General features: G+C 40.5%; 1 protein-coding gene across 1 annotated transcript; it reads right to left on the reverse strand.

The window, feature by feature from the left end:
* Positions 1–419: 419 nt before the first annotated feature.
* Positions 420–27,584, reverse strand: LOC138981320 (formimidoyltransferase-cyclodeaminase-like). Its single transcript, XM_070354199.1, has 14 exons — positions 27,443–27,584; positions 26,735–26,918; positions 25,380–25,508; positions 23,072–23,160; positions 22,447–22,620; positions 19,512–19,649; positions 17,727–17,858; positions 17,031–17,092; positions 15,181–15,307; positions 14,658–14,819; positions 12,396–12,439; positions 11,925–12,063; positions 10,387–10,482; positions 420–9,873 (listed from the first exon to the last, which is right to left on the reverse strand). The coding sequence occupies exons 1-14, from the start codon at positions 27,494–27,496 to the stop codon at positions 9,787–9,789; spliced, it is 1,617 nt and encodes a 538-aa protein (XP_070210300.1). The 5' UTR covers positions 27,497–27,584; the 3' UTR covers positions 420–9,786.
* Positions 27,585–27,604: the final 20 nt, after the last annotated feature.

The following is a 27,604-nucleotide window of genomic DNA, read 5'->3' on the forward strand; positions in this document are numbered from 1 at the left end:
GAGAGAGAGAGAGAGATTTTTGAAAAGTTGTTTTCGAGATCTGATCAATTATTAAACTTGTCTATCATTTAGCTATTCCTGGGGATTTTTCGAGGTTTAGTCTCACGTTTATTCTAGTTTATTTAGCAACACCCCCAAGACTTCTGGAAGGCAGTTGCATGCAGTGGGCTTTTGTCTTTATTGTGAGTGCTTTGACGTCAGTCAGGAACGTTCTGGAAGGTTAGGTTTTGTGTTCACAAACAAACACACACACACACACATTCCGCGCGCTTGCACTCATAGTGCGGACGCTCAGTTTTTGTTAGTACATGAGCGCATGTTGATACAAACGAGTAAACGATTGGATACACAGACATACCAAGACAGACTGGTGACCAGTAATGATAATGCAATCTTTCAACAACCAAAACGTGAGAATGTTGATTACTTCAATTTTTTTTGCAATTAAAATGCACACTCGAATTGTCTCCTACAAAACTGATAAAATAGATGCAGAAAGTAGCCAGTCTGATTAATAAAAAAATTAAAATCATAAAATACAACAAATGCAAGCACAGATCAACATGTTCAAACCAACACCAAACAAAGAAACACATCAATTTGGTAAAACAGAGTAATTGTACAAATACCCTGCAGCTGTATTTCCTCTCATTTTCGTGATGTGTAAAGACAGAAAGGCGGGATGTCATTCCACGGACAGTGAATAAATATTTCTGCCTATGTGACTGTTCTTTGTTACGCAACTTTCATGCTTACTTCAGCTTACTTGAAAACACCATGCATTTTCCTTCTGTGAAATGTAATATTGTTTAAAGAATAAAACACTCCATTTTTCATTTGTGAAACTTCTGTGAAATGTAATATTGTTTAAAGAATAAAACACTCCATTTTTCATTTGTGAAACTTCTGTGAAATTTTAATATTGTTTAAGAAAAAAACACTCCATTTTTCATTTGTGAAACTTCTGTGAAATTCAATATTGTTTAAAGAATAAAACACTCCATTTTTCATTTGTGAAACTTCTGTGAAATTTAATATTGTTTAAAGAATAAAACACTCCATTTTTCATTTGTGAAACTTCTGTGAAATTTAATATTGTTTAAAGAATAAAACACTCCATTTTTCATTTGTGAAACTTCTGTGAAATTTAATATTGTTTAAAGAATAGAACACTCCATTTTTCATTTGTGAAACTTCTGTGAAATTTAATATTGTTTAAAGAATAAAACATTCCATTTTTCATTTGTGAAACTTCTGTGAAATTTAATATTGTTTAAAGAATAAAACACTCCATTTTTCATTTGTGAAACTTCTGTGAAATTTAATATTGTTTAAAGAATAAAACACTCCATTTTTCATTTGTGAAACTTCTGTGAAATTTAATATTGTTTAAAGAATAAAACACTCCATTTTTCATTTGTGAAACTTCTGTGAAATTTTAATATTGTAGAAAAAAACACTTCATTTTTCATTTGTGAAACTTCTGTGAAATTTAATATTGTTTAAAGAATAAAACACTCCATTTTTCATTTGTGAAACTTCTGTGAAATTTAATATTGTTTAAAGAATAAAACACTCCATTTTTCATTTGTGAAACTTCTGTGAAATTTAATATTGTTTAAAGAATAAAACACTCCATTTTTCATTTGTGAAACTTCTGTGAAATTTAATATTGTTTAAAGAATAAAACACTCCATTTTTCATTTGTGAAACTTCTGTGAAATTTAATATTGTTTAAAGAATAAAACACTCCATTTTTCATTTGTGAAACTTCTGTAAAATGTAATATTGTTTAAAGAATAAAACACTCCATTTTTCATTTGTGAAACTTCTGTGAAATTTAATATTGTTTAAAGAATAAAACACTCCATTTTTCATTTGTGAAACTTCTGTGAAATTTAATATTGTTTAAAGAATAAAACACTCCATTTTTCATTTGTGAAACTTCTGTGAAATTTAATATTGTTTAAAGAATAAAACACTCCATTTTTCATTTGTGAAACTTCTGTGATTGTTGCCGAGTACAACATTCCTTTTGTTTTCTGAGAAAATTCAGTATTTCTGCTGAATATTTTTACACTCAATTTTTTTTAATCTGAGAAAGGTCAGTATTCCTGCTTAATATTCTAACACTTCATGTGTTATTTGTTGGCCTTCTCATAACTTACAACATTTCAGAAGTGTTTGTCTGACATCAATGTAACAGCGAAATCACTGGCCTTTACTTTCATTTTTCCTTTATCACTATGATCTGTAATTGATCAATAAATTACACTGATCAAACTTCATGTTTATCCAGCAGTAGCATTCTTTGGTTAGAGGAGTTAAACAATGTTCCAATTAGGCCAAGTAGTTATAAAATCAATGTTCAGCTTTTCTATAAAAGGACAGGATCACACACTATTGCGTAACTCTTACCTGCATATATGTTACAGTTAATCTGTGAAACCAGGGAATACGTGTATTAACTAGGTAATACATGAATTAGCTGACGGAAAAAAACAGTTAATTCATGTATTACCTAAAACAGTTTAGTTAATACATGTATTCCCTGGTTTCACAGATTAACTGTAACATATATACCGACAACTGAGCCTATGCTACAGCAATCCTTTTAGCCAAGCACAAAACATTTAAAGCACAATGTGCTGTTTTGAAAAACAAGCTCATAAAAACCTTAGAAAATCTGGAATGCTGTTAAATCATTTTATCATTAAATGCATCATCAATCACATTTTCTACATATAAAAACGCAAATTGAATTGTAAAAACATACATACAGCAGTAAAAGTTTGGCTTTAAATGTGGGCCAAACTTCATGACAGTCACCACACATTTACAAAAACAGAGTCAAAATGCCTTATTTTCAGCCAGCCAACTTAATGGACTATAGTTTTTATTTAATTCCTTAAAAGACAGAGGATTTCAAGGATATTATTCTCATGAAACATGGCGCCCGAGTTCATGTTATAAAGCCAGAAGCCAATTTTTCGTAATTTTCCTGATGACCTTTGGAGCAAAAAGCAAACCAGAAGAAAACAGACCACAGATAGATATGGGTGAAATCCTAAGTGAGATCATGTTGAGACAGACTGATTGCATGTAGACATCATAGTAACATGCAAGGGAACAAAACAATCATAGCTGAGCATGTTAAAATCAAAACTTGTATATATGTATTATGTCTTGAGTAAAACGTTAAAATGCTTTTGGCTTTCATTCTGTGCAGTAAACCAAAATCAGCATTAATATATGAAAGCATGTAATGCAACTATACATGTGTGGAGAATTAAGTGAGAGAGAGAGATTTATACGTAGGGATGAGCACTCATGAAAACTAAATATGCGCAGAGTGTTACGATACTGGTCAAAACATGTTTTCAAGAAACACCGTTGTACAATCCTTTGATGCTTGTGACCCTCTCTATTCAGTGCAAAGTGCAAAGAAAAGTGTTTTTCTTTTTTGAATGTTCATCTTCAATTTTTCAATATCTGGCTATATGAATTGCACCATGCTGGCAGTGTTTCGGCAACAATACAACAGAACATTTGATTACATAGAAAACATGCTATCCTTTGGGTTTTTTAAACGTAAAAAAGAAACAGAGATAAGACTGATACGGTACTGGTCAAATTCCATGAACAGCTTTAGCTTCCTTAGATATGATTGCATAAGCTTACTAGCACTGATAAATTCAGTCAGACAAAAACAGTTCGTCCCCAATCACCGATAACACATTTCAACTTCACAGTTCAGCCACTCGTCTTTCCACAAAATAGGTGTAAATGCAGTATGTTATGAATAAATATGATTACATTATTTGCCACACTTCATACATCAGTTCTTTTTTGTGGAAAACATTTATATGACTAGAAATGGTTGAAACATGACTAACGGATAAATATACTATCCGCCCATGCAGGCACAGATCGTTTCTTACCGGCCCTGCTCCTAAACTTTGCATAATGTTTTTACTCATGATGTGGGTTTATGAGTGTGTGACTGAAGGGACAACAGATACTATCTATATGGCAGATCATGAAATGCTTTCAGCTTTTGGCTCACATGGCTTTTACAAAGGAAACTGATGGAATATAAGATAAAAATGATAATATACGTTATTTGTATTTTTGACCAAAATATGACATTTTACAGAGATCGAGACAGTCCGTGTTCATCCCAGACCGCGCTAGCGGTCGAGGTGGACATTGACTGTCGAGATCTGTGTAAAATGTCATATTTTGGTCAAAAATACAAATAACATTTACCGTATTTGACGGACTACAAGGCGCGACTTTAAAAAAAAAAAAATCGCATTGCGGCTTATAAAAAGATGCGGCTAAAACGTTACCTAAACTTGAATAGCATTCACCTAATGGAAGTCGCCGCGGATTTTCATTTCGCTCGATTAGCGATTACCGGTACTTTATTAGCTCTCTACTCAAGACTCGGCGCTTTTCTCTTTCTTTCGCGAATCTTCGTTTGTCAACAAGTCGTCGTGACAAGATAGCGTACAGAGAAACACCGGATGTATCAGGATCTCGCGCGCGCGAGATTTCCTTTTTTTGTGTCTCGCGATAGTTGGAGGAGCGAGAGCCGCCATGTTGTGTTTTCGTCTGCTCGAAATGTGCGCAAAAGTCGTAAATCATCCCAAAAAAAGCTTATTCCGGGCGGGAGGGACTACATGTGTGTGTTGGTTACAAATTGTGTGTGTGATATTTTTCTTCAAACTTTTTCACTTTTCTTCTTTGTTTCATTTGTTTATTCTCGGAGCCGATTTCGCCAAATACCGTACTTTCGTTTGCCTGGTTGTTTTGATTGATTGACACGATCTGATTATATTTTTTTCGACGGAGGCTAATATAGTGACGCGGCCTATACGTGGCTCGTCCAAATTTTTTTTTTAAAGTCGAGGGTGTGGCTTATAAAACGGTGCGTCTTGTAATCCGTCAAATACGGTATGTATCGATCGATTCTTGTTAGAATTCCTTTTAGTTTTTATGATTGAACGCACACAAACATGCACTTTTTTGTTGTCTCGGCTGGCCGCCTAAATATGAAGTTTTGTCGGCCTCTGACGTCACATGGCTCAAAGAAGGGAAATCCAGTGTTCAATCGATGCATTATTTTATTACTGAGGAATTTGAAATCCTCATTGAGTTCTTTCAAACTTATTGGATCATTTTACTGGATCATTGGTGACAACGGAAACCATCTGACCAATATATATAAGCACAACTGTACGGTCAAACTAAAAACTTAACTATACAATACAAAAACAATTTGAAACAACCGGAAAAAAAACCCACTATCTAAGCTATTATGACATTGAGTCAAGACAAACTAAGAGGTGGCATGGTACATGCCATATACTGGAATTCAAATCTGTAGAGAAACAGACAACAGAAGGTAGGAATAGCTTGGGGGTAGCAAGTTGAAAGTTAACTGTTATCAAAGGATTTAGAAATGTTTCTGTTTGTCATTGTTTTTCACACAGCATATGGCAGGAGAAGTTCAAAAACTGACAATGTAGTGAATGAGAGCTATGAATAAAATTGAAGGTGGTACAGGACGTTTACAACTAATTTGCCTGGTCAAAGTCAAATTAACTTTATTATCTCACACATGAGAAGAAGAAAAAAGATAAACTACTGTACTATGTGCCTTGTTAAATAATACAGATCTGTAATCATTTTGAAAACTAACAAGCTTTTAACTGTTCACGCAAAACAAAACTTACAAAAAAAGAATCTTTCCATCAAAATCGATAAATGCACTACAGCAGCAAAGCAAGCCATCTGCTAATGTAAAAAATAAAAACAATAAAAACATGTCTGCCCCAAAACAGAAGCTTTCACACCAACATGATGCAGCCTCACTTTAAGCTACAATTAAAAAACAATGACAAGAAAGTTCACAGAATACCTACACATTACCTATCAACTGCTTGACATGTGACAGTAAAGCATTCACACAGTGCACTATATTTCACTACACACACATCTGGGAAGAACTACACAGCCACCCATCTGATGATCAGATGCCTCACCTACAACGTCAACAGAAGACCACCATATTCAGACTACGGACTGGTCACTGCCGACTGCGTGCCCACCTGTATCGCCTTGGGGTGTCGCACACACCTGACTGCTCATGTGAGACAGGCCCACAGACCCCAGAGCACATCCTGCAGTCCTGCCCCCTATACCAAGACGCACGGACACAGCACTGGCCGCATGGAGCTACTCTAGCGGAGAAACTCTGGGGCACCAAACAAGACCTGGACACGACCACAAACTTCATAACCCATATTAGACTGGAAATCTGAGGCCTGATCTAGGAACGCTGAAGAAGAAGAAGACTACACACACAGACCACTCACAAGTTAATATTTAGCCTTTTAAAATAGACATCGTAGTTGTTAAAAGAAATAATATTTAAAAGGTACAATAATAAGGCATATCGTCTTTAAGGACTTTGGAGGTACTTTAGATACAAGATATGTGTGGATTTTTACATAACTCTTTATGGACGGATCATACCTGCACGCCACAGGAAAAAAGGCGCGAGTTATTCATCAACTCTCTGTTAACATTAAAATAAGTATTTAAAATAACAACAGCCCATATCAGTTAACTGCTGAAAAGTAACCTTTTTTACATTTAGTCAAGTTTTGACTAAATGTTTTAACGTAGAGGGGGGAATCGAGACGAGGGTCGTGGTGTGTGTCTGTGTGTTTGTGTGTAGAGCGATTCAGAGAAAACTACTGGATCGATCTTCATGAAACTTGACATGAGAGATCCTGAGTATGGTACCTCCAGACGTTTTTTTCATTTTTTTGATAAATGTCTTTGATGACGTCATATCCGGCTTTTCGTGAAAGTTGAGGCGGCACTGTCACGCTCTCATTTTTCAACCAAATTGGTTGAAATTTTGGTCAAGTAATCTTCGACGAAGCCCGGACTTTGGTATTGCATTTCAGCTTGGAGGCTTAAAATTTAATTAATGAGTTTGCTTATTAAAGTTGTCATTAAAATCGATTTTTCGCAAACAGATTTAAAATTGATTGCATCGTATTCTTCATCACATTCTGAATCTAAAAATATGTACATATGTCATGTTTACTCTTAAAATGTGATCACAATTAACGAAAATAGATGAATTAGTCTTACGATTAAAATTTAAGAAATCGATCCAAAAATGATTTCATCTTATTCTTTATCATTTCCTGATTCCAAAAACATATAGATATGATAGGTTGTATTCAAAACAAGCTCAGAAAGTTAACAAGAATACAGAAAAGCGCGCTTTCCTGCTTAGCACAATACGCTACCGCGCTAATCTGGCGTGTCAATATCACTACGTTTTGCACGTGGAAGGTGAGCGATTTCCTTCACGCGGGGATTGACGAAGCTGGACTGTCTTGGTGAAAAAATACAGTGCGTTCAGTTTCATTCCGTGAGTTCGACAGCTTGACTAAATGTAGTAATTTCGCCTTACGCGACTTGTTTTCATTTCCAAAGACTCATGATCTAACAGGTAAACAATATTTCAGCTGAGCATGAAACCAAATAATAGTCATTCAAAGTACATGTTTGAAGAAAGAACAGGTTTGTAGAAGAAAAACAACAACAGATAGACACAAAATTACATCTGATTCCAAATTGTTCACCATAGTCTCATGCAGTTACATAAATTCTACTTCTTGAACTTCATCCTACTTATCTCAGGGAAAAAAGGGCACATCTATACATAGCAATTCTTGTTTTGGTGACAGCAAGAGTACCAGATACTCATACTTGGCTGCTTACAGGTGACACGCCATTTTTTAACAGCTGCTTGAAAGTGGACAGTTATTCACTGAAATATAAAACTGTGCTGATAAAATGCACTTTCAGTCATTAAAACAAGAGCAGCAGTTAATTGTACCATGAATACGCATACAAAATGTTTATGCTTTTAGCTTTGAGAATACAAAGCACCTCTCAAAACTGCAATGTAATACTGACAGAAGTACACAAGTGGCAAACACGGGTCTGCTTCCAATAATGTTGTGTTTGTGTGCAATTTAGGCTGCAGCTCACTTCTCAAGGATTAAGTATATATGCAACAGCAAGAGTAAAATAGTAAATGTACACAATTTCAAGAGATATTTTACTGGCATACAAAATAAAAGATATGCTACAAATTGTCATACAGTGGTACCTGTGATAATAGGCTACGCTTGGGGCTGGGCAAAGGTGTCCCTACATTGCAGGTAGCCTGTCATGACAGGTGCTGGGTATTTAGGTCAAAGGGACAACAGGTGTCCCTTCTTGGGAGGTGTCCTCTTATCGGAGAAGCCTCACATTGCAGGCACCACTGTACTGACAGACTTCAACATCATAACCATACAATGAAAATAGGAGTGACAATTAAGCCTCAATGTTAAGTTGTACTTATAATACTAGACGCAGGAGAAGATGTGGACATTTTGGTTGAGGATTTTTAAAGCTGTGCCAACAGCATGTGTAAAGAATTTCAGAAAAAGGATTCCCTGTGACCAGGAGTAAAGCTATCATAAAACATGATGTAAAGCTCAAAAGTATGATTTCCCTGAATAACACAAACACAGAATGTTAACCTTTTCAACCCTGTTACCGTATAAAGGATGAAAGGATATAGAGAGGATGAAAGTCGCTTGTTCATTTCAATGCTTGTTAACAGCCATCCTGAACTCAGGTCAAAATGAGTTCGGCTCATTCTCTCCCTGACAGGATGCCTTGAGTTTCCTTGTCTGGCAAGGAAACCAATTTTTTTTTTACATATTTAGAGCTTTTTGTAATGTATTATTGATATAAGCAGATTCGCGATCGTCGATAATGATTTTTCATGGTGTTTTGTAATTTTTAAATTACAAAGGAATTGATATGTAAGACAGTTTCAAGCGAGCTATTTTTCGCGGCTGTATTTACTGTGCAAACAACTCTAAATATGGCAAAAGTGTCACGTGATAATCAACCGTTTGGTTTCGGCGCTCACTGGAGCAGACGATTTTTTCTGTAACCAGTTGACAGTGATGAAACCATATATTACGGTCTCCTTCCGGCAGCAGTCCCAAAATTTTGGCTTGTTTTGACCTTAGAACGATGTCTTTATCATAACTGTGAAGAACAGAACGGAGATCACTGTCGAAGTCGGCCAATCTGCAATCATTTTCGTCTCGCGAACACTGATCTCAAATTTAGATCAGTGCTCGCGAAAAACATATGGGAGATAACTCTGTATTCTTGTTTTGATAGATTCGCGTAGGACTGTAGCGTCCGGTCAGAGAGACAACTGGCAATAGCCGTGGAGCGATGCTTATCAGAATGGTTAACAGCGCTCTACCTCATTTGTTTCAGATTGTCCCTGTAACTGTAGTTACACACACAGGCCCTAGTCAAGTTCTTGTAGGAAAACTGTCTGAAAAAAAGCCAATGCAGTATGGAATGGGAAAAAATAGCCAAGCACTCATTTGCATTTTTCAATGAAAGATTGTCAGCAATCAGAAACAAAATCATACTTTATCTGAAACAAACATATGTTAACAATCATTAAATACTTCAACAGTCATTACATGTGTCCACAATCAGCAAACCTCTGATTCAAACAAAAAACAACATCTAATTTCATCAACATTTTGAGCAAAAATTAAGCAAGCAGAACATTTCTGATATCACAATAATCAACTTTTATATCACTATTGGCCTCTTTGTACTCCAAAGTCAAAAACAAGCGGGCTGCAGGACTACGAAAATCTCCATTTATTCTTTGCGCTCTTCTAGGATCTGGAGGATGGCAGCACATCCCTCCTTTGCGTTCTTCAGCGACCCCTCCACTTCTGCCGTCACCTGCAATCAGGAAGGAAAGAAACAGGTTTTTGTCAACGAACTTAAGACAAATAATTGCACAAAGGAAAAATGTAATATTCCCATTGACAATGATTTTGGTTTTATTTTGATAAGAAGTATTTAGTCTGGTTTTTTAAAAAACTAGAAATTGTGAAAAGAATGCATGAAGTAAAACAAATGAGTATGGTTGACAATGCTTTTAATCAAATTTTGTTGAAGTCTAGTTTTCAAAAATGACATCAGAGATTGTGGAAAGAGAGCAGGACGAAAAACAAATTCTTGTTGCTGACAATGGTTTTACCTTAATTCTGGGATACATTAAAAACGTCTCACAACCTAGATGCTGCTGTAAGCATTTTGAATGTTTTTTACACTGTCATTTACACAAACTCATAATCATATTCTGCCCTTGAAAGATCATAGGTGTTGGTATTTTACTGAGCTTTTTACTACCAGAAGTGAGACTGAAAGGAGGGACTGAAAGGAAGGTAAGACAGGGCAATGATTATTCACCTGTGATTTAAAGCTCTCATCCTTAATGTCCTTGAGGTTTGTCATCACATTGTAGTAGGCTCCCCACACACCTGTCTCCAGTACTCTTGCACCCACCTGTTTAAAAAGACACAGAGCAGCACTCTTCAACTCCGGAAAACCCGGGAGGGTTGGCAGCTATGCAGAAAGGCTTACACTCTCGTTGACTGACTTCAATAGGATTCAGAGTCAGTAAACTTGTTCAAATCATACAACACATTGCTGGATTGCTGACAACTCTTTTTTTTTTTAAATAAATAATGTTTTCAACTTTTGCTGTGAAGAAATAGTCCTCACAGCCAGACACATAGAAACAAACACATTCCTTTATGCCTGTCTTACACTGTGCCGAATATCCTTGCGAATATGAACATGTTGTATTCGGCCAAAAAAGAGACGAATGGACAGGAAAAAATTTTGAAAATTCGAAGCCTTACCGATCATTACGAATGCATACATATCCATATACGAATGTCTTGCGGATGTATTACGAACGTTGCGATTGGCCTTGCGAGTGCTTGCAAACATTTTATGAATAAAGCGGTTATGCAATTCGCATTGTTCGTAATACTGCTCTTACACTGTGCCGAATTTCCCTTGCGAATATAATTTGCCAATAACTCGTAATGATCGGGACATGGTCGCAAGACATTCGTAACTGTTCTCAACCATTCGCCACCATTCGTCTCTTGTTGCGAATATTAGCAACATGCTCCTAATATTCGCAAGGAAGCCATATTCTTCAGTATTCGCAAGCCATTCGTAATCATCGTAAAGGTATTCGTAGCGCTCGCAAGGCATTCGCAATGATCGGTACACATTTGCAAGCACTCGCAACCGTTCGTAAGACATTCGCAAGAAATTTGTATATGAACATGTAGTATTTGGCACCAAAAAAAAGAGACTAATGGACAGGACAAATATTGACCATTCGAAGGCTTACGAATCCTTGCGAATGTCTTACGATTGGTTGAGAGTGCTTGCGAATGTCTACCGATCATTGTGAATGCATACGAATCCATATTCGCAAGGATATTCGGCACAGTGTAAGACAGGCATAAAGAATGTTTGCGAATGCATTGCGAGCATTACGAATACATTGCGATGATTACGAATGTTCGCAAGGATATTCGGCACAGTGTAAGACAGGCATAACGAATGGTTGCCAATGCCTTGCGAGCGTTACGAATACAATGCGATGATTACAAATGTCTTGCGAATAATTACGAGTACGTTGCAAAAAGTTAAAAATATGACTTATTTGCGAATATTATGAACATGTTGCTATGTTCAAAACAAGAGACGAATGGTGGCGAATGGTTAAGAACATTCACGAATGTCTTGCGACCATGTCCCGATCATTGTGAATTATTGGAAAATTCTATTCGCAAGGGCAATTCGGCACAGTGTAAGAGTAGCATTATAAACACAACCGTGCACACACACACACACACACACACACACACACACACACACACACAAAACTACAGCTTTGTACAGCTACAAGTATCGATCCCTACCTGAAGGTCGGACTTGCAGTTGATGTTGCCGATGGCAGCGAGTTCTTTGAGCGCTGGCCACAGAGTGTTGACCACACGGGCCACACACAGCGGTACCTGCACCGCCGTCAGCAGCCCGCTCTCCATTGCCATCTCACGGCTGCAAGTATACAGGTATACACATGATATCTTCAGGTGAACCCCACCTTTACGACCATCAAAAATAGGAAAAAATCAAGTCTTTTAATGGAGGTAAATTTACAGAGGGTATGAACAGAACATCTGAGTTGATCACATAAACTACAGTCCTGCAACACTTCTCAGTGAGTTTTCCAAAACACATTGGAATCACCATAGCAAAACAGTTAAACCCATCCCTAATCAATTTCCTGTCTTCCATATTCTTCCTCTCCTCCACCCCTCCCTTAACCTGCAGGAGTGAAGGTTTGCCCGTGAGCTACAACATGTAAACCTCAAAGGGAAACAACTCACATTTTGGTTTCATCTTCTGTGTCTTTAGGAAGCTTGCAAGCCAACTGGAAAAAAATCAAACAACTAACTGAAAACTAAATAATTAAAATTAAAAAAAAGGCAAAAAAGAACTAAAAATTGAAATTCATAGATTAACAGTACAAACATGTTGTGAAACAAGAAGAGCAAACGCTCGATCGAGTCACTTTCGCAGTTCTGAATATTATATGAGGCAATTTTTCCTTCAAGACATACCTGTGACCTTGAAAAAGGTCAAAGGTCACCAAAGCAGACGTCAAAGTGTAGAGGTCACTGGGAGTCACGTTCACATAAAATTTGAGCCCGGTCACTTTTATAGTTTCCGAGAAAAGCCCAACGTTAAGTTGTGTGTTGCCGAACAGAAAAGGCTAGTTATCTCCCTTGTTTTTCTGATAACGTTCGTAAAAGGCTACAGATGTAAATACTTTGATGTAAAGAATAATCCTACAAAGTTTCAATCACATCCGATGAACTTTGTCAAAGATATAAAATGTCTAATTTTTCCTTTGACGCTGACCTGTGACCTTGAAAAAGGTCAAAGGTCAACGAAACCATCGTTAAAGTGTAAAGGTCATTGGAGGTCACGACTAAACAAAATATGAGCCCGATCGCTTTGATAGTTTCCGAGAAAAGTCCAACGTTAAGGTGGTGTCTACGGCCGGCCGGCCGGCCGGCCGGACAGACTAACACTGACCGATTACATAGTCACTTTTTCTCAAGTGACTCAAAAAAAAGAAAGAAAAAAAGTTAATTAGAAGAGAGGCAAAGCTGAACTTGTGTTTTGGACTTCTGGTTTGAATCCGTTGTGGCTGTGACCTCTGCAATCTTGCATAGTGCCTTGTATCCGAATGTTTTAAGTCAAAAACACAACAACAAAAACAACAAGTCAGACAAATACAATTCATAATATCATGCTTCTTGACTGTTCAAAGTCTCACAAAGAATGTTTCATCATGGTAATAACATGTCTCACAAAGAATGTTTCATCATCATAACAGAATGTAATAGAATGTCTCACAAAGAAAGTTTCATCATCGTAATAGAATGTCTCACAAAGAATGTGTCAGCAGGGTAATAGAACGTCTCACAAAGAATGTTTCAGCATCATAATAGAATGTCTCCATGTAATAATATGTAAACATTGAAAAATATACCATGCACTCTTGTCTGTTTTGGGGTTCAAACTCAGTCACACAATTAGAATAAAATGAAAGTCAACAAAATCATCCAGGAGCAGAATGCATGATGCAAATCCCAAAAGAAGACCTGATAGCAAAATGCTAAGTGTCATGCATCAGCCACCGTAACACACGCTTGCCTCAAAAGGCCTGAAAATCACAGCAAATCCTGCATGCTTCAAAACTGCGCTTTCACCAGCCCCATGAGAATGCTGCTACACACAGGACCGATCAATGACCCTCACACAACAGATTTCACACACAAAACCTTCCAGCGACATCATCTTGTAAGGTCCAATTCTAATTCCTACTAATCTACTTCCTGTCTTCAAATGACAGTCAGCGGTTGACGGGGTAGTAGAATAATAATATTTTCATAAGGAAAAGAATTCACAAAAGTAAACACAATCTACAAAAAAATCACCTCCACACGGAGGGAAAAGGCCCTCTGCGAACATGCACAAGAGGTCTTGAAGGGTCTGATAGAGCATTGTCCTGGTCAACTACTAGGCAGATGCAACAGACCCAGAGAGGAGGGGAAATCTGTACAGCAGTCACCGTGCAGTCACACAAAACTCAGCACACTAAGTATGTAATAAACAGTGTTACTAACTTCTCTGGTCACTGGTCATCAGTCTAATCAGACTGCCTGCAAAAGGTCATGCACACTCTGTGTCAATAGCTGTGTCCACAATGATAAGAATTAACTGTAATTTCACTAAAATACATGTATCTGTATAACACTTTCAATCGCTATCACATCTATAATACACTCTGCAATGAGCATGACGCCTACTCTGTTCTGTAGTTTTTGTTGTTGGTGACAATGGCCTACTCTGCACATCCGCAGTTCAGTGTTCCTTTTAACCTTACCTGCCAAAGACTGACCTGGGAGATGGAAAAAATCTCCACCCTTAACCGACCAGACGCGGCCGGGATTTGAACCCGCGACCATCCGTACGGGAGGCCGGCATCTCAACCACTCAGCCACTGCGCCCATCTAAATGTACATTATGTATACTGCCTCACACATCCATCTAAAGACCTTGTTCACGTGGTTACTGACCATGTACTCGCTGAAGGCGGCAGCGTCAGCATCCACAAAAGGGATGAGGTCCTTCGTGGCCTTGTAGAGCGGTGGGATCAGTTCCCGCATCTTGCCGTCCAGGCTGTGGAACTTACGGTTGCCGTACGTCATGAAGCCGACCATGGAGCCTAGTGCTGCTCCCTGTAACCATGGCAATAGAGGTCACACTCGTCACTTTACACTAAATTAAGCCAACCATGGAGCATAGTACTGCCCCCTGTAACCATGGCAATAGAGGTCACACTCGTCATTTACACTAAATTAAGCCCACCATGGAGCCTAGTGCTGCCCCCTGTAACCATGGCAATAACCATAAGGTGAGGTCACACTCGTCATTCACACCCAATTAAGCCGACCATGGAGCCTAGCGTCGCCCCCTGTAACCATGGCGATAACCATAAGGTGAGGTCACACTTCTCATTCACACCGAATTAAGCCAACCATGGAGCCTAGCGTCGGTGGGGGGGCGGGGGATGGGAGACCTAAGAAGTTGAGCACTGACCATGGAGGCGCAGAGAGCGGCCACAGAGCCGCCCCCAGGGGTGGGGGAGCGAGAGCCGACAGTCAGTACAAAGTCCTTGAGGTCCATGGTCACCAGCGGACCGTCAGGGTCAGTTGCAATCATGTACCTGAAACACACAACACACCATATCATGTACCTGAAACACACAGCACACCATATCATGTACCTGAAACACACAGCACACCATATCATGTACCTGAAACACACAGCACACCATATCATGTACCTGAAACACACAGCACACCATATCATGTACCTGAAACACACAGCACACCATATCATGTACCGTATTTGACGGACTACAAGCCGCGACTTTAAAAAAAAAAAAATCGCATTGCGGCTTATAAAAAGATGCGGCTAAAACGTTACCTAAACTTGAATAGCATTCACCTAATGGAAGTCGCCGCGGATTTTCATTTCGCTCGATTAGCGATTACCGGTACTTTATTAGCTCTCTACTCAAGACTCGGCGCTTTTCTCTTTCTTTCGCGAATCTTCGTTTGTCAACAAGTCGTCGTGACAAGATAGTGTACAGAGAAACACCGGATGTATCAGGATCTCGCGCGTGCGAGATTTCGTTTTTCTGTGTCTCGCGATAGTTGTAGGAGCGAGAGCCGCCATGTTGTGTTTTCGTCTGCTCGAAATGTGCGCAAAAGTCGTAAATCATCCCAAAAAAGCTTATTCCGGGCGGGACTACATGTGTGTGTTGGTTACAAATTGTGTGTGTGATATTTTTCTTCAAACTTTTTCACTTTTCTTCTTTGTTTCACTTGTTTATTCTCGGAGCCGATTTCGCCAAATACCGTACTTTCGTTTGCCTGGTGGTTTTGATTGATTGACACGATCTGATTATATTTTTTTCGACGGCGGCTAATATAGTGACGCGGCCTATACGTGGCTCGTCCCAATTTTTTTGTTAAAAGTCGGGGGTGCGGTTTATAAAACGGTGCGTCTTGTAATCCGTCAAATACGGTACCTGAAACACACAGCACACCATATCATGTACCTGAAACATACAGCACACTATATTATGTACCTGTACATCACACCATATCATGTACCTGTACATCACACCTTATCATGTACCAGTACATCACACCATATCATGTACCAGTACATCACACCATATCATGTACCTGTACATCACACCATATCATGTACCTGTACATCACACCATCATGTTACACACATCACCACGTACAATCTGCAAAGTCATCCCAGATGTGTTCAAGTTGTATGTGGGCTAAACGTACAGTCTGCAAAGTCATCCCAGATGTGTTCAAGTTGTATGTGGGCTAAACGTACAGTCTGCAAAGTCATCCCAGATGTGTTCAAATTGTATGTGGGCTAAACGTACAGTCTGCAAAGTCATCCCAGATGTGTTCAAGTTGTATGTGGGCTAAACGTACAGTCTGCAAAGTCATCCCAGATGTGTTCAAATTGTATGTGGGCTAAACGTACAGTCTGCAAAGTCATCCCAGATGTGTTGAAGTTGTGTTGGCTAAACGTACAACCTGCAAAGTCATCCCAGATGTGTTCAAGTTGTATGTGGGCTAAACGTACAGTCTGCAAAGTCATCCCAGATGTGTTGAAGTTGTATGTGGGCTAAACGTACAACCTGCAAAGTCATCCCAGATGTGTTCAAGTTGTATGTGGGCTGAGAGCATCCCTCCACGCGGACACACACCAACAATCAACAGCCTGGCAGCTTCCTTTGCACAGTGCACACAGTGCCACAGTGGGATTTTGTTGGTAAAGATTCGTACTTTTCACACACACACACACACGCATGCATGCACACACATACGCACGCCAGACCGCACACTTACTCGATAATTTTTTCCTTCGGACTAAACGCTCCCAGAGAGTTTAGCCCTAGTTTGTTGATAACCTGCAACAGAAACGTGGCAGAGTTTAAATAATATAATGACACCAGAGCCTTAAATCTGCTTTTCTTACCTGTCCACTCATGGATGGCTTGGGACAAACATACTCAAACAAACTGTTTAACCATTGCTTGAATCATAATGCAATGCAACTAAAGCATTAGACTTTTGTACTATTCAGCAGATGAAACAAAGAGATAATACAGTATTCTCACTCTCATATTAGTGCTCTATCTCTCAGTAACTATACCCCTGGTGTATGCTAGCTCTAATGTCCCAGGTGCTCACAAGCCTGTCTTCAAGGCTATTCTTTTTCTATTCTTTCTCTCTCCTTCCTATCAGTATGTGCTTTCTCTTTCAGTAACTACCCATTGTGCATGTTACCACTACCTGTCCTGGCGGATCACCAGCCTCTATGTTTGTCTGTCTATCCGTCTGTCTCTCCTATCAGTATGTGCTCTCTCTCAGTCTCAGCGGCTAGCCCTGTTGTGTGTTAGCGCTACATGTCCTAGCTGATCACAAGCCTTTACTTTGTCTTTATGTCTATTTTCTCTCTCTCTCTCCTATCAGTATGTGCTCTCTCTCAGTCTCAGTGGCTCCCCCTGGTGTATGTTTGCGCATAAAGTTCTAGCTGCTCACCAGCCTGAGTTTCTGGTCCTCCTCCAGAATAAAGAGGTTGTCCTTCTTCATGAAGTAGTCGGCAGAGTCCATTAGTGCCTTTAGCGGCACAATCCCCACAATCTGGGATCCCACCACCGCTAGGTTCAGCTCCTGCACACACACACAGACAGACAAACAGACAAACACACATACATGTATACTCAATCAGAAATATTGACCAAATCAAAATGCTTTGGGAAAACATCACTGTCTCGATACTTTCTTTATTTGGTGTTTAACGTCGTTTTCAACCACGAAGGTTATATCGCGACGGGGAAAGGGGGGAGATGGGATAGAGCCACTTGCCAATTGTTTCTTGTTCACAAAAGCACTAATCAAAAATTTGCTCCAGGGGCTTGCAACGTAGTACAATATATTGTCTCGATACTGAAAGCACACACACAACTACACAAGCACATGTATACACTTTAATACGCACCAGCATGATAAACGTAGTGTTATCTGAAGTTTTACACCGACATGCACACACAGGCACAGAACTCCACTACAATGGACATGCCAGATTTTTCTGCACAGTCCTTAACAAACACAACGTGACACACACACAACCTGGCACACACACACACACACATAGCTGCCAACCCCTGTGAAGCCCAAAGAGAAGCATAATCGAAAATGTCAACAATAAATTTTCATTTAATTAATATACTTACCGAACTCACATATATGGCATTAACTTCCGTTTGATGCTTAGACATTGAAGTACAAACCCTGGTAACAGGGGGAGGTAACTCCCAAAACAAAACAAAACCTTTAAGTCAAGGCCCTGGTAGTTACCTCCCCTCACCGGCAGCCCGCGCATGCGCGGTACATACCGCCGGTATAGTCATTCCCTACTTCAACACGCTTGTGTTCAGACGTGTTCGTACTTCTTCTAGGCTTTTCAGCCTTTGGCCTCCTGTGAGGAAGGCCATGGACCCTAGGTACATCTTGCTAAGCTGTTGGTGAGATCTTTCTTGTTTACAATTTTGGTATTGAACTGTTCACTGGTGAAAATGTCTCTCTCTGTTTTCACGGAGTTCGTTTTCTTTTCACAATGGCGGACAAGAGCAGTTGCTCACTCAGACAAGTTCTGTCCTTTCTCCGCCGAGCAGTTCGTACTGTTGTTTAAGCTTAAGTCTAGTGACTTATCTGTAACAGATTCTTCTTGTTTATAGCTTGTGCCGCCATTTGCATTTTGGTAAATTGTGTTGTAAACTTGGTGTCTCCGTCTTCACGGAGTTGTGGTTTTCAACATGGCGGACAAGAGCTGTAGCGCTGCCAGGCAGGTGACATTCGTTTCCTGCTGAGCAGTTCGTCTTTCTTTTTATGCTTAAGCCGAGGTGAATTATCTGTAAGAGATCTTCTTTTTTTAGCTAGGCTAAGAAATCACTCTCTAATTAAGGACACTGTATTCCATTACGATTGGATGTACGACAAAACCGTACCCTGATTGGATCAGACCTTTCCATCACAAGCGCAGTTTTAACTGACTGCTGCTGATTTTCGAGTGATAAGTGGACATTTTGCATGCTTGTAATTTTTTGTTTGAGCGTAGCAGTTTTGGGCTTAGTGTAGCAGTGTAGCAGCGTAGCAATTGCTGCAAAATCGTGGCATGCTACGCTGAAATCGTAGCAGTTGGCAGCTCTGCACACACACACACACCCACTTCTATAAGAACTGGACTAACTACAACCCATAAGCCCCTGTACCATCTTTTCCCTGTAAGCATATATCACAAACATTGTTCTCGTTATGACTGACCTCTGCCTTGTCGAGACAGGCCTCGTAGGCTGTGTGCATGCCAGTGACGTCGGCGTCTGTCAGGTTCATGGAGATCTGCGCCATGTTGGCCTCCTCTAGGTACCATCCCATTCCCTGCACCTTGGGTAGGCGTGTCGGCTGAAACACAACGTGCTCACACTATGACTCTGGAGGCCTGTGAGAGGGTGTTATTCTGTTGCTAGGTAAGCAAAATAATGTGGCTGCAGGGGAAGTATATGCTGGCTAGAATTCGGAGTGCTAAAGGTTAAAGGCCAACATAGGGTGTAGCTCTATTTTTGGTGTCTGAACTGCATCCAATGTTGCTGGAAACACTAAATTTTGCACTGTGGCTTTCAAGGCTTTGTGCCCTGGAGAGGGATGTTCGGCTTTAAAAACAACAACTGGTCATGTTGAGAACCTAATTGACTCAACTGTAATAAGATTTGGCAATAAATTAAATCACCAAAAGAATAGATGCTTTCACCAAAAGAATTGCTTAGTTAGCAAAAGATATTCCAACAAAAAATCGGATGTTTCCACCCACAAAATAGATGCTTCTAGCAAAAAACCAATTGATTCTACCTAAAAAAGAAATGAGACTTGCAAAAGAATTCTCAACAAAAAACCGATTTATTTCAACAACAAAATAGCTACTGTCAACAAAAAATATAAAGTTTAGTGTACTTTCAGAGACAAAATAGTGTCACTCCATATCATAATCATAATGATAAAATCAGTGTACAGAGCAGTCAAGATCAGTGTGTTCACTGCCTGATAAGCGCTGGTCTCGACAACTTTGGGCGCCCGCACTTTCGCTTCTGGCCGATTGGGATGGTCTTGGCCTGGGCAGGGGGGTTGGTCACCTCCAAACGAATCTCCATGCCCATTGAATGATGACACACGTAGCACTTGAGGAACTCCGGACAGTTGCAGAAAAACTGATTGTTTTCGTCGATTGTAATCTTCCACACCGACCTCCGACATGTGGCATACTCCTCGAAGTCAGCCCAGGACGATGATTCAACCTTTTCTTCGGTCTCTCAGATGGCAGTCTTGAGCTCCTTTTCCAGTGTTGAAGATCCCACGAAGATCGTGTTCCCAGTCTTCAGCAACTCAGCTGGTGACGTTGCCCACTGAAACGCTGTTGTCCACATTTTCAGTGTGCGATGTGGTGCTTCGGCAATCTCGGTGTGCCTTCAAACTCCAGTTTCAACTGACAGAATCTGTCTCCTTGCTTGATTCAGCTGAATTTGTCAGGGCCGGACTACCGGGGGGGTTATGGGGGTTGCGCAACCCCCCCCCTAGCCTAAACATGTACCTTACTTATTTAATTTTTTTTTTATTATTGCTTATTTTATGCCGTTTCATGCAAGGAGCGACCATTTTCCTATCTCAGAATATGACCTACCCGTCAGCTTCAGGGGGCTTCGCCCCCTGACCCCCACAACGAGGGGGGGTGGGTTCTAGGGTTTCCGCCCCCCCAGCCAAAAAATAAAAATATTGAATGAGGTATGCATTTCTTTATTTTACATTGAGTTTCAATTTTTGGGGTATTAATCAATGACAAAATCTGCTGCCTGAAACTGGTAATGATCATCCTCAGAATGCACCAGATTGCACCATTTTGCATCCTTTTTTTCAAAATTTTCCGGGGGGGCATGCCCCCGGACCCCCCTAGCAAGCTAGGCGCTTCGCGCCGTCGGCTCGGCGCTTCGCGCCGTCGGCTCGGCGCTTTGCGCCTTCACACCCATAGCTTCACAATATACTTTTGAAAAAAACCAGTCATAAAATGAACTGATCCGCCCCTGCCGCCAGGGGGGACATCCCCCTGGGCCACCACTGGCAACCCCCCCCCTCCTCTTCGCCTAGTCCGGCCCTGTAATTGTGATCACAAATCACCTCTGCTTAAGCGAAATCAGTGAGTCAAAACAATGACCACCACTCACACTGTGTTTCACTGTATTGGAGAATGACTATTCATTTCTTTTGTTGAAACTATATTTTCTTTTGCCTGAAGTAGTCAATCTTTTGCCTGATTATATTTTCTTTTGCCTGAGTATATTTGCTTTTGCCAGTTTATTTTATTTTTTGTTCAGACAGCAATTCTTTTGGCGGATCAAAATTTTTTTTGGTACTTTAATTCTTTGTCACTCAAGCCATCTTTTCTTTTGGTGAAAGCATCTATTTTTTTGGTAGAACCATCTCTTCTTTTGGTTCATTAAACGGGTGCCAAACTGCCATAAGATTTTCACCTTGCCTGGAGGTAATCCCTCCCAGAACGTGTGTGCAGTTTTAAAGCTCTAGCTCCAAAAACATACAAGGAAACCTCAATGGTAAGTGTTTTGTTCACTGATGGATAGCTGTCTGCCACTGCTCATGCATTCCTGTGACTCGCTAATCACTCAGTTGAGTCAAAAAGAGTCTGTGGTGTCTCTTTAGGGTTTCATAATTATCAAGGTATTGCTCAACCACAAGGAACAAACACATCCAGACAACAAAAGTTTTGTATACCATGGAACAACCCTCAGAAGATCTAAACAAATCTGAGAAAATCATATCTTAAAAGGGAGGGAGTATTAAAATAGAGGTAAATTCATGGACATCATAAACAGAAAATCTGAGAAAAATTAGTCTGAAATGGGAAGGGGGTGGGGGGGGGGGGAGGGGGGAAGAGGAGAGGTATTTCCAGTGTATTTGTCTCAAAATACTCCGGCCAACCAAGTACAGTGAAACCTCCCTTCGACCTGAACAAAATCTGAGAAAATCAAATCTCAACAACGAGAGTAATTCTGTAGAGGTTATAATGAACAGAAAGTCTGACAAATCGGGTCTTAAACAGGAGGGAGTCTTAAACTGGAGGGAGTCTTAAACTGGAGGTTCCACTGTAGAAGAAAGAAAGACAGCCGAGATGAGGTGAGTGGTGCAGTACACCCACCCCGGGTGATCCCTGTTCACGGACGTGCAGTGCAATGTGGTGTGCCTGCTCCTTGGTGCCCAGCAGGTTCACGTTGTACGCGATGAGGAATTTCCTCGCCCCCACTGCGGTCGCCCCCCATGGTGGGATGAAATCCGCCTGACCAAAGTCCGGCTTCCACTCCGGGTCTTGCAGCTGTAAGATTTTGTCATGAAATATTATCAGGCCTTTGTCCATTGCAGTGGAGTTCTGTGCCAAGATAGGATAGAAAATGTAGGATAGAAAACATCACCTACAACAGAAATAATATTGATTGACTTTTGTTCCAACCCCTCTTGAAGTCTTTATCAATTCATAAACTGAAATTGAAAAACCAGATATGAATATAAAAGAACACAATGCCATTGAGTAGGTCAGTTAGTCATCAACTAATCATTTTTCTGTCACCATTTATGGTTCAACACAGCTCCTATTATTCCTTTGAGGCAATATTTCAATGAAAGCTACATGCATTCACACCACAAGAAACAACCTACCAAGGGAGAGCATAGACACTCTACCTGCTCGTTCCCTAAATTAAGGTACTGTACATGTTTCACCAACAAACACCTTCACAAAGAGTGATAGTCATCACACGAACACGTACCTTTTCTGGAAGTCCCTCATACTCTCCTGCTCTCACATTTGGCAAGGCTTGTCTCTTCTCATCGATTGCTGCCTCCCCATACAGGTACACTGGAGTGACACAAATACACTTAAGACTGTAGTTCAGACATGGGCATGTTAATAATTATTTGTTACTGCACAACTAAAAATGCATCACGACAATTTCAACCAGTAGCTCAGTTGGTAGAGCACTGGACTTTTGATCCTAAGGTCGCAGGTTGGAATCAGGGCCGGGACGGACACAGGTCAACTTTATGTGCAGACTCAGAGACGGTATCCATGTTCCACCCCTATGTCACCACAGTGGCACGTAAAAGACCTCGGTCATTCTGCCATAAGTGCAGGTGGCTGATTGCACCTAAACACGCACACACCTGGGTAGCGCGACTCTGTTGCTGCTAGCTTTCCACTGGGAGGAAGCGACCCGAATTTCCCAGTGATGGGACAATAAAGTAATGAAAATGAAATGAAACAATGTACGTTGGCTCAGCGGCATTACATTTGTTTCGTTTTAGTGTACATGTACTTAATTTTATGGACAATAGAGTGTCTATTATTGTTATTGTCTAATACACTCCCCATACACATCCACACACACATGTACCTAAGGGAGCGCACACAGGGAGCTTTAACTGTTTACAGACAAAAAGGAATGCAAAGTTAGATAGGCATATCTATATCTGTTACTTGTTGCAACAGCTAATCATTGTACACAAGCAAATTCCTGCACACATCTGAACAAGCGAGGGCATGTTTAGCATACTCAGGGGTGGGACTCTCTTGTGATGAAAAAAGAGGAAATCCCTTTTTTCTAGGGGGGTTCGGGGGCATGCCCCCCCGATTTTGTTTAAAATAGTACATTAAAATCTGTGCAATCTTGTGCATTCTGAAAGTAAAATTGTACTTGTTTGGATCAGGTAAAAAAGACATTCTCCTCACTCCCCCCCCCCCCCCCCCCCTCCCCCAACAAAAACAACAACAACCAACCAAACAAACAAAAAACATTTTCACACAACAATGGTAACATTGTAATGGTGCATATTTACGTAATGAACCATGTATCCATAATCCAATACTGGCAATAGTATAATCCAAGTGACGCCCCAATGCATTGAAGCTCAAAATGACTATTAGTTATCAGGAGTTTTCAGTCAGAACAATTTAACTCTCAAGCCTCCAGTGTTCTGTTCCATCTTCACTTCTCTCCATATCATTCAGTCAACAAGTTATAGATACTGTGATGAATTCTCCAATAAGTTCTTTATGAACCTTCTCCTCTGTCCAATTCCATTTCCACTTGTTTTTCAAACTTTCATCCAATGTTGAACATTTGCTTCGTTCGACAGTGTCTTTGCGGTGCACCATTTTGTTTCGCAAACCGGAAAAGGCAAAGGCGAAGACTGTACCAAATATGATTCCGAACTGTTTGAGAAATAAATGCCATTTGAGAATAAACTCGTTAAATATCATTTGACGCGGAAAAATAGATTACTCCAGCGGAATTCGTAAGTTGTGTCCACGGAAATCCGCGGATTCGCGGAAAAGTCCCACCCCTGCATACTTCAGATACAGCCCCTTGGAAGTCATGTCACTTACCGAAAGAATATGCTGTGTGGCAACCAAGCTCACACAAGACTAAATCTGGATATGACCACATGTTCTTCAATAGACCCTATCGGTATTCCAAGCTCTCGTAAGCTCTTGCAAACTTCAGAGCACAGCAAAGCATGCAGTACAGCTATCCCGCACGAGCTGCAAAAGCTCGGGTTCAAAGTTCTCGCGACGTTCAGAGAGAGTGGTCCTTGACTGGAATAGCCTACCAGACAATGTCGTAGCAGTCGACACCGTCAACGCCTTCAAGTCAAAACTAGACACGTACTGGAACCCTACTAGGAATATATACATCCCAAACTGCCAATGCTAGAGCCCAAGCACAGCAGCTTATTTTTCATACCAAGATCGGTGAACAGGTTTTCTATAAACCTACTACGTCGCACAAGTACAAGTACAAGTATAACAAAGAGTGTGTCTCACGGATAACAGGGTGTGATGGAGAAATGTCGTCAATGGCCTATGCTCCGCTGGGGGCAATGGGCCTAAGTAAGTAAGTGTCTCGCGGATATCTCACGAGAGCTGCTCAGAAACCAAAAAGGTCTATTTATTGAAATCGAATTTGAAAACATTTTTTTTACCAAAGGATAGTAACAATAGGTCCATAAAGTCATGTCTTTCACCTCATTGACATCAAATCAGCTGAATCAGACCCTCACATACAACCCCAAACTCACCAGGAATGTCAAGTTCAATGGCGAGGCGCTCAGCAAACTCCTTGGCCACCTCCACACAGTCCTCCATAGTCACGTTCTGCACAGGTATGAAGGGACACACATCCATCGCGCCCATCCTCGGGTGCTCACCTGTCCAAACAGATAAATCTATTAACGGCAAACAACATCGAACAAAACAAACCAAGACTTCTCGTCTTTACCCTGTATTCCAAATTAACATCTCTGACGTCATAAGCGAAACAAAGTTCAAGAAGACGTCATAATGCGAAACATGACGTCAAGTAAAACTTTCTGTCATTTCTCCCAGGAACTGGGAAAGAATTTAAAGAAAGAAGTCTGTCTCAGTGACTTCCTCATATCAATCAATCAATCAATATGAGGCTTATATCGCGCGTATTCCGTGGGTACAGTTCTAAGCGCAGGGATTTATTTATTTTTTTATTTTTATTTTATGCAATTTATATCGCGCACATATTCAAGACGCAGGGATTTATTTATGCCGCGTGAGATGGATTTTTTTTTTACACAATACATCACGCATTCACATCGGCCAGCAGATCGCAGCCATTTCGGCGTATATCCTACTTTTCACGGCCTATTATTCCAAGTCACACGGGTATTTTGGTGGACATTTTTATCTATGCCTATACAATTTTGCCAGGAAAGACCCTTTTGTCAATCGTGGGATCTTTAACGTGCACACCCCAATGTAGTGTACACGAAGGGACCTCGGTTTTTCGTCTCATCCGAAAGACTAGCACTTGAACCCACCACCTAGGTTAGGAAAGGGGGGAGAAAATTGCTAACGCCCTGACCCAGGGTCGAACTTGCAACCTCTCGCTTCCGAGCGCAAGTGCGTTACCACTCGGCCACCCAGTCATAATATCAGCAGAAGAAAATTAATCGTAAGTTTCCCACCAGGCTGTGCATGTATCGGTATCACGTCATCAAAATAGACAAAGTCAAAAGAGCAGGACAATGTAGCAACAGGGCCCAATAATTTGACGACACAAGTACAACGCCAATCTGCCCAGTGGTATGTCATGTACTAGACCAATTCTATTGGGTTTGTATGTGTTGTGGGAGAGTGACCTTTTTTTGCAAAACTTCTGCCAAACATTGGAGGGACCAATCACTAGTGACGGGAGTGTCGGAAACACATGCTCCCGTCCGTGTATTTCCCACACACCCCTCACTAATGATCGGCCCCTCCAATGTTTGGCAGAGGTTTTGCAAGAAAAGGTTACTCGATCTTCCACAACCAATACAAACCCGATGGAGTTATTTCCGAAAATAGTCTATTCTGATCCCACCCTCATCTATTCCCATGACATGTTCAGTACATATATACTCACCCTGGTGCGTTCTCATGTCGATCAGCTGGAATGCGGCTCGAGCTGCATTCATGGCTCCTGCAATAACCGCGTCTGGGGAGCCAACAAAAGTGTAGACGGTGCGGTTGGTGGACATGCCAGGGTCCACATCCAGCAGGCTGCAGCCCTCGGTGTGAGCGATTGCATTGGCAATGGATTCTATCACCTGGAGGAAGAGAAATAGTTGTAATGATTAACTTCATTAACCCAATCTTATTGCCTTTCAGTATGCAAACGGCCCATAACTTAACATGACAGCTAATAGTAAAAAATGATATCACCTGATCTTTATGTGTGACCATATTATATAACTCCAACTAAGCTGAATTTCTATAAATTAGAAACAGTCACAGCATCTTTAGAATGTCTACAGGTTCTGTAAATGCTTGTCTGTATGGCAATGATCTATTTTTCCATACTTGTTTATTTTCTGTAATTGCCAGTGACGCTTTAATATTACAAACTTGCAGAGATTGAGTATGCTCTGCTGCAATCTTGAAGCCTGGAGTAGTGAGGGTACAGGCAAAGTGTAAGCATAATCTCAAGTGGGCCAGATAAGACCTGCAGGCCAGTGCTAGGTCAGAGACCGGAAAGCAGTCTCAGGAATGTAGTGAGATACATGTGATTTTTGTCCACAAACAGCATCACTGGCAGCCAAGTTAACTTTGCAGTACCCTAACATTTACTTACTTCTTTGTTTCTTCCCTCCGAGAAGTTCGGAACACATTCGATTATGCGTGGCATTGTGCAAAAGAATCTTTCAAAACTTTCAACAGCAGACGGACGGGAATTTCGGCAGCAGTACACTAGGGTAAAACGTCATCACGCTTTGCGTACCTCCCTTGGCGATTT

The sequence above is a fragment of the Littorina saxatilis genome, linkage group LG12 (genome assembly GCF_037325665.1).
Source record: "Littorina saxatilis isolate snail1 linkage group LG12, US_GU_Lsax_2.0, whole genome shotgun sequence".
Lineage (NCBI taxonomy): Eukaryota > Metazoa > Mollusca > Gastropoda > Littorinimorpha > Littorinidae > Littorina > Littorina saxatilis.